Source organism: Tachypleus tridentatus, chromosome 10, assembly GCF_004210375.1.
Source record: "Tachypleus tridentatus isolate NWPU-2018 chromosome 10, ASM421037v1, whole genome shotgun sequence".
Taxonomy (NCBI): domain Eukaryota; kingdom Metazoa; phylum Arthropoda; class Merostomata; order Xiphosura; family Limulidae; genus Tachypleus; species Tachypleus tridentatus.
In genome coordinates this window covers 119,666,080-119,680,249 of record NC_134834.1, presented here as the reverse complement: position 1 = coordinate 119,680,249, position 14,170 = coordinate 119,666,080, and the positions used below count along the sequence as shown (strand labels likewise).

General features: G+C 31.8%; 1 protein-coding gene across 30 annotated transcripts in view; it reads right to left on the bottom strand.

The window, feature by feature from the left end:
* LOC143230176 (C-Jun-amino-terminal kinase-interacting protein 4-like) overlaps positions 1-14,170 on the bottom strand; it is a 92,558-nt gene that overhangs the window by 18,062 nt on the left and 60,326 nt on the right. For 12 of the 30 annotated variants that reach the window (XM_076463263.1, XM_076463270.1, XM_076463264.1 and 9 more), the window contains 5 exons: positions 9,275-9,316; positions 7,165-7,296; positions 6,608-6,694; positions 4,934-5,153; positions 2,953-3,033 (listed from right to left, as the gene is read on the bottom strand). In XM_076463263.1, coding sequence (XP_076319378.1) covers positions 2,953-3,033; positions 4,934-5,153; positions 6,608-6,694; positions 7,165-7,296; positions 9,275-9,316 — 562 coding nt within the window. The remainder of the gene's footprint in view (positions 1-2,952; positions 3,034-4,933; positions 5,154-6,607; positions 6,695-7,164; positions 7,297-9,274; positions 9,317-14,170) is intronic. The other 18 variants (XM_076463286.1, XM_076463282.1, XM_076463288.1 and 15 more) reach the window with 5 other exon arrangements.

Here is a 14,170-nt window from a genome sequence, read left to right as displayed (position 1 = left end):
CAAAATAAAACAACACTTCATCAATATCAACAAATTTCCTCAAAACACTGTGGAAAACATTATTTGCACACACCAAGACCAACAACAATAAATCACAAGACACAACAAGCTACAAAACCTTATACTGCTGCATACCAAATGTTTCAGACATCAGTGAAAAAATAACCAATCTTTGGAAAATTTCCAGTAAACAACAAATTTATTCAAAAACCAGTACAAACTATATGTAAAATTTACACTGACAAAATTTATAAAATACAATGCAACAACTGCCATGATTTCTGTGTTGAAGAAACAAGCAGAAAAATGAATACTAGATTCAAGGAACACAAAAAATACCTACACATGTTTTTGAACACTGCAAATCAAATAAATACAATGTAACCATAAAAAACACCCAGACATTAAGTATGGAAACAAATATAAACAAATGCAAAATCAAAGAAGCTCTAGTTATATAGAAACTAAAACCAAAATTAAACCAATATGAAGGAACACCTTTATACCTATATTAATTAACAACATAACATTCTGCAGATATAAAACATCTATCAACTGCTGTGTTAAACACATCTAGACATGACAAATTAGTTAATCCTTATTGTAGATATAGAACATCTATCATCTGCTGTGTTAAACATATCTAGACATGACAAATTAGTTAATCCTTATTGTAGATATAGAACATCTATCATCTGCTGTGTTAAACATATCTAGACATGACAAATTAGTTAATTATTACACTAGATATAGAACATCTATCATCTGCTGTGTTAAACACATCTAGACATGACAAATTAGTTAATCCTTATTGTAGATATAGAACATCTATCATCTGCAGTGTTAAACATATCTAGACATGACAAATTAGTTAATCCTTATTGTAGATATAGAACATCTATCATCTGCTGTGTTAAACACATCTAGACATGACAAATTAGTTAATCCTTATTGTAGATATAGAACATCTATCATCTGCTGTGTTAAACATATCTAGACATGACAAATTAGTTAATCCTTATTGTAGATATAGAACATCTATCATCTGCTGTGTTAAACACATCTAGACATGACAAATTAGTTAATCCTTATTGTAGATATAGAACATCTATCATCTGCTGTGTTAAACATATCTAGACATGACAAATTAGTTAATCCTTATTGTAGATATAGAACATCTATCATCTGCTGTGTTAAACACATCTAGACATGACAAATTAGTTAATCCTTATTGTAGATATAGAACATCTATCATCTGCTGTGTTAAACATATCTAGACATAACAAATTAGTTAATTCTTATTGTAGATATAGAACATCTATCATCTGCTGTGTTAAACACATCTACACATGACAAATTAGTTAATTATTATGGTAGATATAAAACATCTATCATCTGCTGTGTTAAACACATCTACACATGACAAATTAGTTAATTATTATGGTAGATATAGAACATCTATCATCTGCTGTGTTAAACACATCTAGACATAACAAATTAGTTAATTTTTATGGTAGATATAAAACATCTATAATCTGCTGTGTTAAACACATCTAGAGATGATGAATTAGTCAATTCTTACACTAGATATAAAACATCTACATCTGCTGTGTTAAACACTTCTAGAGATGACAAATTAGTTAATTATTACACTAGATATAGAACATCTATCATCTGGTGTGTTAAAACACATCTAGACATAACAAATTAGTTAATTCTTATTGTAGATATAGAACATCTATCATCTGCTGTGTTAAACACATCTACACATGACAAATTAGTTAATTATTATGGTAGATATAAAACATCTATCATCTGCTGTGTTAAACACATCTACACATGACAAATTAGTTAATTTTTATGGTAGATATAAAACATCTATAATCTGCTGTGTTAAACACATCTAGAGATGATGAATTAGTCAATTCTTACACTAGATATAAAACATCTACATCTGCTGTGTTAAACACTTCTAGAGATGACAAATTAGTTAATTATTACACTAGATATAGAACATCTATCATCTGGTGTGTTAAAACACATCTAGACATGACAAATTAGTTAATCCTTATTGTAGATATAGAACATCTATCATCTGCTGTGTTAAACATATCTAGACATGACAAATTAGTTAATCCTTATTGTAGATATAGAACATCTATCATCTGCTGTGTTAAACATATCTAGACATGACAAATTAGTTAATCCTTATTGTAGATATAGAACGTCTATCATCTGCTGTGTTAAACACATCTAGAGATGACAAACTGCTCTGGAATAATTGTTTTGATTTGGATATTGGCATTAAATAATATCCATTTCAACATGTTACCATTCCTTATAATTCTAAGCTTTTTCTAGTTCTCAAGAAATATTTAAACACATTTATAAAAAAGTGTGATTTGTTACAAAAAACACCACAAATTGTATGCCACAGTGTTAACCACAATATTTAAATCTTTCTCTAATGAATCGATGTTTGGATTAAATTAAAATTATTTACCTGTGTCCTTTCACTCATTTATGTGTCTACTGAAAATCTATACAGTGTTATGACTTGTTTTGATTTTCAGGTAAAATGTGTTCTTACACTCCCTAAGAGGAGCTGTCAAGAAGACAAGGTGACTTATGCTACAGGAAACACCTAATTATCAATGAACTTGTTAACTAAAATCATCAGTATTGTTAATACTGACTTATTGCTCTAGGTATGATTTATGAACAGAAATGTTTTAACCAACTTACACTTTCTATTTCGCAGCTTATTTTAACAGGTTATATGAAATTTGGATGTCATTGCTTATGGATTCTCTATAATTTTTCTTGTGGTTCACAAATACTAATTTTGGGTTCCATGTTAATAACTTTACATAGAGTGAAGAAAGGTCAGTTTAAGTGAATAAAAGTATAAGAGGAACAAGAAACTGAACAGATTAATGCAAGAATACTTACACGATACTCAACACTGAATCTTTCAGATGGACAGAGTGAATACATCTTTTCCACTGTGCCATGGAGGAATGAACAAATATACTGAAACACAAGTTAAATAAAACATATAACAACAGAAATTACTTTTTATTTATTTAAACTACTTTTTGTTTCAACATTAGGTTCTAAACATATCTATGAAGGTATACAGTTATGCTGAAATGTCTTTATGTCTTTCTGAATATTGTGTGATACCAGCCTTTTAAAAAGGAAAACAACACTGCCAGTCACAGTGACCATTTAATAATTTTAGTCACTTCTATAACAACAGATAAAATATCGATAATAATAGGGATGGATCCGTGTATGTGAATGCCACAGCTCCAAGAGGAAAGAACCAAGAAACCTGAAATTTTGGACCAACACTAAATGTGTGCACACATCCATGTGCACATTATTTTTTTAATGAGACAAGCTTGGGCAAAACTACATAGAAAATAAGTGTTAACTTATACAACAACTTCTAATATATAGAAAAGCCAATATGTGTCACTAAAATTGCATTTCAAAAATGGATTGTATGTCATGTTACTTCACAATAAGAATATAACTTAATATTACTTTTAGTCTATTTGCTGAAAGCATAAAATGAAATGAATACAAACTACAAAATTGAAAAAAAATATTTGTAGCTTTCTAATTTAGAAACACTGTTGATCAAAAGGTGTGAACCCTGAGGGGTGCACCTGGGTTATATTACTTATGTGCATGCATGTTTTTTTACGAAGCAAGCTAGTAAAACACAATATAGTAAAGAAGTGATTTCATATATTACAAATAGAAATTACAGACAAACATGTTTTTTATTATTTGATGAGGCAAGTAGTATTACCCCATAATACACCCTGCAGTATATCAGATTAGCAGCTCCTAATATACAGAAAAGCCAGTAACAAAAGTATGACCTGATACTGTTGTTAGTATAAAACAAAATGTATAAACAATAAAATTGGAATAATATTTGTTGATTTATTAATGTAGTTTCCACTGATTAAAGAGAGGTTTTATTAAAAATGTTGATTATGTAACAGAAAATAGGTTAATTCAGAAAAGTTTTATGTTTAAAACTGGATCGATATTTTTACTTTCACGATAACCCTTATGCACTTGTTAAAGTATATCAAACTAATAAATCACATGAAGTTGAGTATTTTCACAAGTTTATATATATAAACAAAGCTCTGGTTAATTTTGTTAGATTAAATAAAATACATACCCAATAAACAAAGGTCTGCCATAGTTACTGTATACTGAAGATCTCCAACACTCAAAAAAAAACTTTAGACATTCTTTTGTAAACACTGTTGTGTGTCAGAAGTTTGTGTCCAAAAAGTATTCATTCAGCTTTTAAACATGCAAAATAAATGAATATCCCAAACCTACTACAGTTTATCTCGTTTTATAAAGTAAGCTATCTAGAGGATAAAAAAAAACATGTTCTTTCAATAAATAATTCTGCCAACAGTTTATAGCACTAAAAAATAAAGAGCTTGTAAGATTTATGTAGAGAGGACTCTGTTCTTTCTATTAGATATAATCAGACATGTACCATACCACTAACAGGTTTAATAAATTAATAGATATAATGAAGGTAATAAGATTATTGTTATTATCTAGAGTTAGAAACTACAGAACATGGTATTGTAGCAGCCATTGTTAATGTTACCAAATGTTCAGTAAAGAACCTGAATATCTGAAGCATCATGTAACAGAAAATTGGACTTAATACAGTTGTGCTATGACTGCTGTCCTTTACATAGGTTTGACAGTCTCTCAGATTGACCGGTGATGCATCTGTCAGGTACTTAACATTCAACAAAAACAGTGACACACACACTCTACAGTTCTACTTTATCCAAACAAACAATGACTTTTTTTTTCCAAACAGTTACTAAAAGGCAGATATTAAATATTAACTGGAGGATAAATACAGAACATTCACCTGCCATCTTGAGATCCAAGCCACATTGTTGGTAACACACTCGACATTCTTTCAATCTGATCATAAGCTAGCTGGTTATCTCTAGAGACTTCTGATAAGCCATCCTTCACTAGATCCGATTCTGAGCCCAAAAGCCACTGTTGCCTCGTTTCCTCCACTCTTCCATTCCTATCCTTCTGTTGAGTGGCCCCCGAAGGATCTGTGTGAGCTTCTTCTACGGCTGCAATGTTAGTTTACATATTAGTTGACAACAAACATAAAATTAATTTATACTAGAAAGACAGCCAGAGAAATGTTTTCAGTGATAATAACCAGAAGAATTACTGAATACTTTGTTAATTACTAGCTTTCACACCTCCCTTAAAACATTTAATGTTTCATGTAAATAATTAAATCAAAACCAAAATCAACTGGAAAGCTGGTTAAAATTGTACAGATCCAATTTTACTGTTTAAATAACATTCATCTATGTATTATAAATATACAAAAGTAAGGTCTGTAAAGCAAAACAGGTAAAAGTTGTAATATTTTATGAAGAACAGTAACAATTGAACTACAACACTGTTAGAAGAAAGGAAATAGAAAGAAAAGAATATAAAAGTACAACATCATTGGAAGAAAAGTAGTAGAAAGAAATGACTAAAACTACAACACTGTCAGTAAAAAGGAAACAGAACGAAATGACTGTAAAACTACAACAGTGTCAGAAGAAAGGAAACAGAACGAAATGACTGTAAAACTACAACAGTGTCAGAAGAAAGGAAACAGAACAAAATGACTGTAAAACTACAACACTGTTAGAAGAAAGGAAACAGAATGAAATGACTGTAAAACTACAACACTGTTAGAAGAAAGGAAACAGAATGAAATGACTAAAGCTACAACACTGTTAGAAGAAAGGAAACAGAACGAAATGACTAAAGCTACAACACTGTTAGAAGAAAGGAAACAGAATGAAATGACTGTAAAACTACAACACTGTTAGAAGAAAGGAAACAGAATGAAATGACTGTAAAACTACAACACTGTTAGAAGAAAGGAAACAGAATGAAATGACTGTGAAACTACAACACTGTTAGAAGAAAGGAAACAGAACGAAATGACTGTAAAACTACAACACTGTAAGAAGAAAGGAAACAGAATGAAATGACTGTAAAACTACAACACTGTTAGAAGAAAGGAAACAGAACGAAATGACTAAAGCTACAACACTGTAAGAAGAAAGGAAACAGAACAAAATGACTGTAAAACTACAACACTGTTAGAAGAAAGGAAACAGAACGAAATGACTGTAAAACTACAACACTGTAAGAAGAAAGGAAACAGAAAAGATTGTAAAACTACATCACTGTTAGAAGAAAGGAAACAGAATGAAATGATTGCAAAACTACAACACTGTAAGAAGAAAGGAAACAGAATGAAATGACTAAAGCTACAACACTGTAAGAAGAAAGGAAACAGAATGAAAAGATTGTAAAACTACACTATTGTTAGAAGAAATGTTGCAAAGATAAAACCACGTCATCTTTAAAATGTTACACAAGGAAGGCCGTAAAGCTAAAACATCTTTAGAAGATGGTTTTAAAAACACCATTAAATGCGAGTTAATAGGGAGATATGGCTGTAAAGCTACAAGAAATATTTATAAGAAAGAGTGCTGATCAAAAGTATTACGTAAATTGAAAGAAGGATAAAACAAGACAGAACCTTCCTCAGCTTCTACTGCTACTTGTTCAATAGTTAGTCCTCCTTGCTGAACACCTGAGTATAAAAATAACAGGTTTATGCTAGATTAAGGCAGTTATAAGATGAAGTCCTTCCACAATGTTGAGTTGATATGATTCATATAATACTTATATATGACCATTAACATTGACTTTGCTAATGTTTTTTAAGCGTGATAAAGTGACTTGTATTTATAACACTAAACAAATCTGTCCTGTTAACCATACAGCTGTGAAGATTACCTTACTTCATAGGAAGAAAGAAATGAGTATTCATAATCAGCCAAGTCAGTGCATGTAGCCATTAAAGTTCTCATTCAAACAAAACAAGAAACACTTTCCCCATAGTGATGTCACTACCCAGGAAGCAACAGAATGAAGTTTGCAAGTTAGTGCCACTAAAGGAGATAAGAAGTAACTCAACAGGTTAATAAATGTGTAATAAAGATTCATAGTGGCATGCAACTAATGGCAGGAATAGCAGACCTCTCAATAAACACAACTTACATTCTCTCTTACTACTGTATGCCATGTAATGTCTTATATTCTCAAGAATGCCTTTAATATCTTCTTCATCATAACAGCTCTGATCATTTTGATCTGGGAGCCATTTACACTCATCATTTGGTAAGGAGTTTCCTAAAAACCATATGGAAACAAAAACACATCATGGTTGAAATTGTAACCATGAGAATTTTTTTTTTTTTTTTAAGTTTTATACCTCTATCATGCTTTTCAAACATATCTCTTGTAAATAAATCCAAATAGCAAATGGCAGATAAGGTACGGCATTTCTAATACATGCAATACTGCAACACTGGAAGCAAAGCACAAAGATATACATCAAACAGTAGGATACATTAAAAAATACATTCATATTCAACATCTATCACCACATGTAACTAATATTACCTAACAATGATACGTATGCAAAGTGTTTAATGCCAAATATCCCAAGATACTTAAAGTTACATCTTTCAACAATATCCTATAAGACTCAACATTATATGGTTCAAAAGGTATCACCCTAGTAAATCTACCAATGTCATACAAGACTCAACGATGAATCTATCAATATCCTTTCATACTTAAAACAGAATCTACCAACACCACACTATATAGAAATTACTGTCCAACTAATTCTTCCAACTATCTACAATGTGTACATGGTACTGTCCCACTAACCCTTTGACCATTCTACACTGTGTACACGGTACTATTCCACTAACTGTACCACCATTCTATAATGCATATATGGTACTGTCCCACTAACTCATCCAACATTCTGCACTGTGTATATGGTATTGTCCCACTAACTCTTCCAACATTCTGCACTGTATATATGGTATTGTCCCACTAACTCTTCCAACATTCTGCACTGTATATATGGTATTGTCCCACTATCTCTTCCAACATTCTGCATTGTGTACATAGTACTGTCCCTCTAACTGTACCAACATTCTACACTATATAAATGGTACTGTCCCCCTAACTGTACCAACATTGTACACTGTACACATGGTACTGTACAATTAACTGCACCAACATTCTACACTGCATACATGGTACTGTCCCACTAACTCCTCCAATATTCTACACTGTGTACATGCTACTGTCTCCCTAACTGTACCAACATTCAACACTGTAGACATGGTACTGTGCCATTATCTGTACCAACATTCTACACTGCATACATGATACTGTCCCACTAACTCCTCCAACATTCTACACTGTGTACATGGTATTGTCCCACTAACTGTACCAACAATCTACACTGTGTACATGGTATTGTCCCACTAACTGTACCAACAATCTACACTGTATACATGATAAAACTAGGATGAATCTTTCTGCACCTTTTGTTTAAAGGTCTGAATTATGAAGTTCACTGTTTAAAGCAAGTGTGAAATATTAAAAAAAAATATGTGATAGAATACTGGTACAAGTCTAAAAAATACATAAACAGAGATGTTAGAAAAGCAGTTACAGATGTAAATTTAAATACCTTAAATGTATTTTTGATATTTATATGTTTAATCTGAACTAATTACAGACATATCATTAAAAACACCATTAATATCTGTTGGTTATACTTTTAATATACCAACAGCTGCTATTACAATAAACGTAACAGTAACCTGAGCCATCACTTCCTTGATTTCTTAAGAAACACTGTTTATTTTCATTTAATGAACTAGTTAAACATTACACTTGAAACAGAAATCAAACAGTTAAAGAGAATTTTAAAAAATATATCAGCATGATTACTACTAACCAATAATGATTTCAGTTGTTTACTAATAATCCATCTAAATGTCTTAAATTAGTAATAATATTTCATAACACATTTTTTATTATTTTTAATAATTCATTCAGAATAGTAAAACCCTTTGAGAGGTCACCTTCAATCACAAGATTGTGTCTTGATGCATATATGACATTATTACAAAAAATTTTTTAACATACTTTAGTCACAAATCTATTTCAATCTAAACTAACATATCTACAAAAATGTTCATCAAATTAAAATGGCTAACTTTAAAATGCAACAGGAATTTTATATCTTAATTAAAGTAACAGTTTGACATTAACTTCAAGTGTGTTAACAGAAAAATACCTGAAAGTTCACTTGTTTGTTTTCTCACCACAGGTTTCTTTTCTGTAAAGCAACAACATTTTATAACAGTGGCTTTAGCTTATAATAGAAACAATTACTTATAAAAACACAACATGACATTAATGACTTGTTAAATATACCAAAATGTCTAAATAAACTTGTCATAAAACCACACATCCTATCACTTTTATACACTCACACAACTAAATAAGCTTATTACAAACCACACGTTCCATCATTTTTATACACTCACACAACTAAGTAAGCTTATTACAAACCACATGTTCCATCATTTTTATACACTCACACAACTAAATAAGCTTATTACAAACCACATGTTCCATCATTTTTATACACTCACACAACTAAATAAGCTTATTACAAACCACACGTTCCATCATTTTTATACACTCACACAACTAAGTAAGCTTATCACAAACCACATGTTCCATCGTTTTTATACATTTACACAACTAAGTAAGCTTATCACAAACCACACGTTCCATCATTTTTATACACTCACACAACTAAGTAAGCTTATCACAAACCACATGTTCCATCGTTTTTATACACTCATACAACTAAGTAAGCTTATCACAAACCACACGTTCCATCATTTTTATACACTCATACAACTAAATAAGCTTATTACAAACCACACGTTCCATCATTTTTATACACTCACACAACTAAGTAAGCTTATCACAAACCACATGTTCCATCATTTTTATACACTCACACAACTAAGTAAGCTTATCACAAACCACACGTTCCATCATTTTTATACACTCACACAACTAAGTAAGCTTATCACAAACCACATGTTCCATCGTTTTTATACACTCATACAACTAAGTAAGCTTATCACAAACCACACGTTCCATCATTTTTATACACTCATACAACTAAATAAGCTTATTACAAACCACACATTCCATCATTTTTATACACTCATACAACTAAATAAGCTTATTACAAACCACACGTTCCATCATTTTTATACACTCACACAACTAAGTAAGCTTATCACAAACCACACGTTCCATCATTTTTATACACTCACACAACTAAGTAAGCTTATTACAAACCACACGTTCCATCATTTTTATACACTCACACAACTAAGTAAGCTTATCACAAACCACATGTTCCATCATTTTTATACACTCATACAACTAAGTAAGCTTATCACAAACCAGATTTTCCATCATTTTTATACACTCACACAACTAAGTAAGCTTATCACAAACCAGATTTTCCATCATTTTTATACACTCACACAACTAAGTAAGCTTATCACAAACCACATGTTCCATCGTTTTTATACACTCATACAACTAAGTAAGCTTATCACAAACCACATGTTCCATCGTTTTTATACACTCATACAACTAAGTAAGCTTATTACAAACCACATGTTCCATCATTTTTATACACTCACACAACTAAATAAGCTTATTACAAACCACATGTTCCATCATTTTTATACACTCACACAACTAAATAAGCTTATTACAAACCACACGTTCCATCATTTTTATACACTCACACAACTAAGTAAGCTTATCACAAACCACATGTTCCATCGTTTTTATACATTTACACAACTAAGTAAGCTTATCACAAACCACACGTTCCATCATTTTTATACACTCACACAACTAAGTAAGCTTATCACAAACCACATGTTCCATCGTTTTTATACACTCATACAACTAAGTAAGCTTATCACAAACCACATGTTCCATCATTTTTATACACTCATACAACTAAGTAAGCTTATCACAAACCACATGTTCCATCATTTTTATACACTCATACAACTAAGTAAGCTTATCACAAACCAGATTTTCCATCATTTTTATACACTCACACAACTAAGTAAGCTTATCACAAACCACACGTTCCATCATTTTTATACACTCACACAACTAAGTAAGCTAATCACAAACCACACGTTCCATCATTTTTATACACTCATACAACTAAGTAAGCTTATCACAAACCACACGTTCCATCATTTTTATACACTCACACAACTAAGTAAGCTAATCACAAACCACACGTTCCATCATTTTTATACACTCATACAACTAAGTAAGCTTATCACAAACCACACGTTCCATCATTTTTATACACTCACACAACTAAGTAAGCTTATCACAAACCAGATTTTCCATCATTTTTATACACTCACACAACTATGTAAGCTTATCACAAACCAGATTTTCCATCATTTTTATACACTCACACAACTAAGTAAGCTTATTACAAACCACATGTTCCATCGATTTTATACACTCATACAACTAAGTAAGCTTATCACAAACCACACGTTCCATCATTTTTATACACTCATACAACTAAATAAGCTTATTACAAACCACACGCTCCATCATTTTATACACTCACACAACTAAGTAAGCTTATCACAAACCACATCGCTCCATCATTTTATACACTCGCACAACTAAGTAAGCTAATCACAAACCACACGCTCCATCATTTTATACACTCGCACAACTAAGTAAGTTAATCACAAACCACATCGCTCCATCATTTTTATACACTCACACAACTAAGTAAGCTTATCACAAACCACACATTCCATCATTTTTATACACTCACACAACTAAGTAAGCTTATCACAAACCACACGTTCCATCATTTTTATACACTCACACAACTAAGTAAGCTAATCACAAACCACACGTTCCATCATTTTTATACACTCACACAACTAAGTAAGCTAATCACAAACCACATCGCTCCATCATTTTTTATACACTCACACAACTAAGTAAGCTTATCACAAACCACATCGCTCCATCATTTTTATACACTCACACAACTAAGTAAGCTTATCACAAACCACATGTTCCATCATTTTTATACACTCGTACAACTAAGTAAGCTTATCACAAACCACATGTTCCATCATTTTTATACACTCACACAACTAAGGAAGCTTATCACAAACCACACGTTCCATCATTTTTATACACTCACACAACTATGTAAGCTTATCACAAACCACACGTTCCATCATTTTTATACACTCACACAACTAAGTAAGCTTATCACAAACCACATGTTCCATCGTTTTTATACACTCACACAACTAAGCTTATCACAAACCACACGTTCCATCATTTTTATACACTCACACAACTAAGTAAGCTTATTACAAACCAGATTTTCCATCATTTTTATACACTCACACAACTAAGTAAGCTTATCACAAACCAGATTTTCCATCATTTTTATACACTCACACAACTAAGTAAGCTTACCACAAACCACACGTTCCATCGTTTTTATACACTCACACAACTAAGTAAGCTTATTACAAACCAGATTTTCCATCATTTTTATACACTCACACAACAAAGTAAGCTTATCACAAACCAGATTTTCCATCATTTTTATACACTCACAAAACTATGTAAGCTTATCACAAACCAGATTTTCCATCATTTTTATACACTCACACAACTATGTAAGCTTATCACAAACCAGATTTTCCATCATTTTTATACACTCACACAACTATGTAAGCTTATCACAAACCAGATTTTCCATCATTTTTATACACTCACACAACTATGTAAGCTTATCACAAACCAGATTTTCCATCATTTTTATACACTCACACAACTAAGTAAGCTTATCACAAACCAGATTTTCCATCATTTTTATACACTCACACAACTAAGTAAGCTTACCACAAACCACACGTTCCATCGTTTTTATACACTCACACAACAAAGTAAGCTTATCACAAACCAGATTTTCCATCATTTTTATACACTCACACAACTATGTAAGCTTACCACAAACCACACATCTCATCATCATTACTGTTCCACTACCATGCTTCATGCTAATATTAAATGATCAGAAGAGCTTAAAGTTCTTAGGATATTACAGTTCCTTTGGTTACTGTGTGTTCAAATAACAGTGCTATATACAACACTTTTTTACTGAACAATACTAGATTACTTCATTTTAACTTTCTTAAATATTATAGTGACTTACCAAACATATTTGGCTTAAGAGAGCCAATGTTCAAGGTTTATGTTACAAGGCTGTTAATACAATGTTTAAACCAAGATTAACTGTAAATACTGACACACTGGTCAACAGACCCAATATTTACCATACAAGTCTGTATATACAGTCTTTAAAGCTCTGGTTAATTTTAAAGCTATAATTTTCCTCTGCTGATCATGTATTTTCACTAGATTCTTCTATCCACTCACCTGATTAGCTATTCCTGTTCATTACTGCCCACTAGGTTCAAACTTTTATTGCACATGCCTTCCTTCTCCCTGTTGGAATCAAATAGTTCTAGTGTATTTATTAGGTAAATGAAAGTGCATCACTTCACCTCCAGTATGAGCACTGTACATTTACGTGACACGTATACCATTCGTTCTATGTGCTTTTACTGAACCATCACTTCAAAGTTTTGTAGATTACAGATACACCAGAAGTAAGTGGGGTGGAATAGTACTTCCTTGTTATTATAATATTGGCTAGAATTCCACAATGATTAGGAGGAAGGACTAGTGCAAAGGAAGAAAAGATGATCCCCTGAAAGTATCCAAAGGATACCTTCGTAGATGAGAAAATCAGACCCATAGAAGGGAACTGCACAAATTTTGGTCCAGGTATTTTTTTTGCCCAAAAGTGTAATGTGTAAGAAAACAAGGTAAAAAATGAGAGAGGCATATGTGAGTGTGAGAGAATGCATTAGGAAAGTGACCCTAACTGGAGGAAGATTTAGTTACTCAATCTCACCAGAAGAAAAGTGGGTAAAAATAAGGATGCATCCTGTGATTTACAGTGTCAAACCATACTTGGTAAGTCAACAACATCCAGAACTTCCTCATG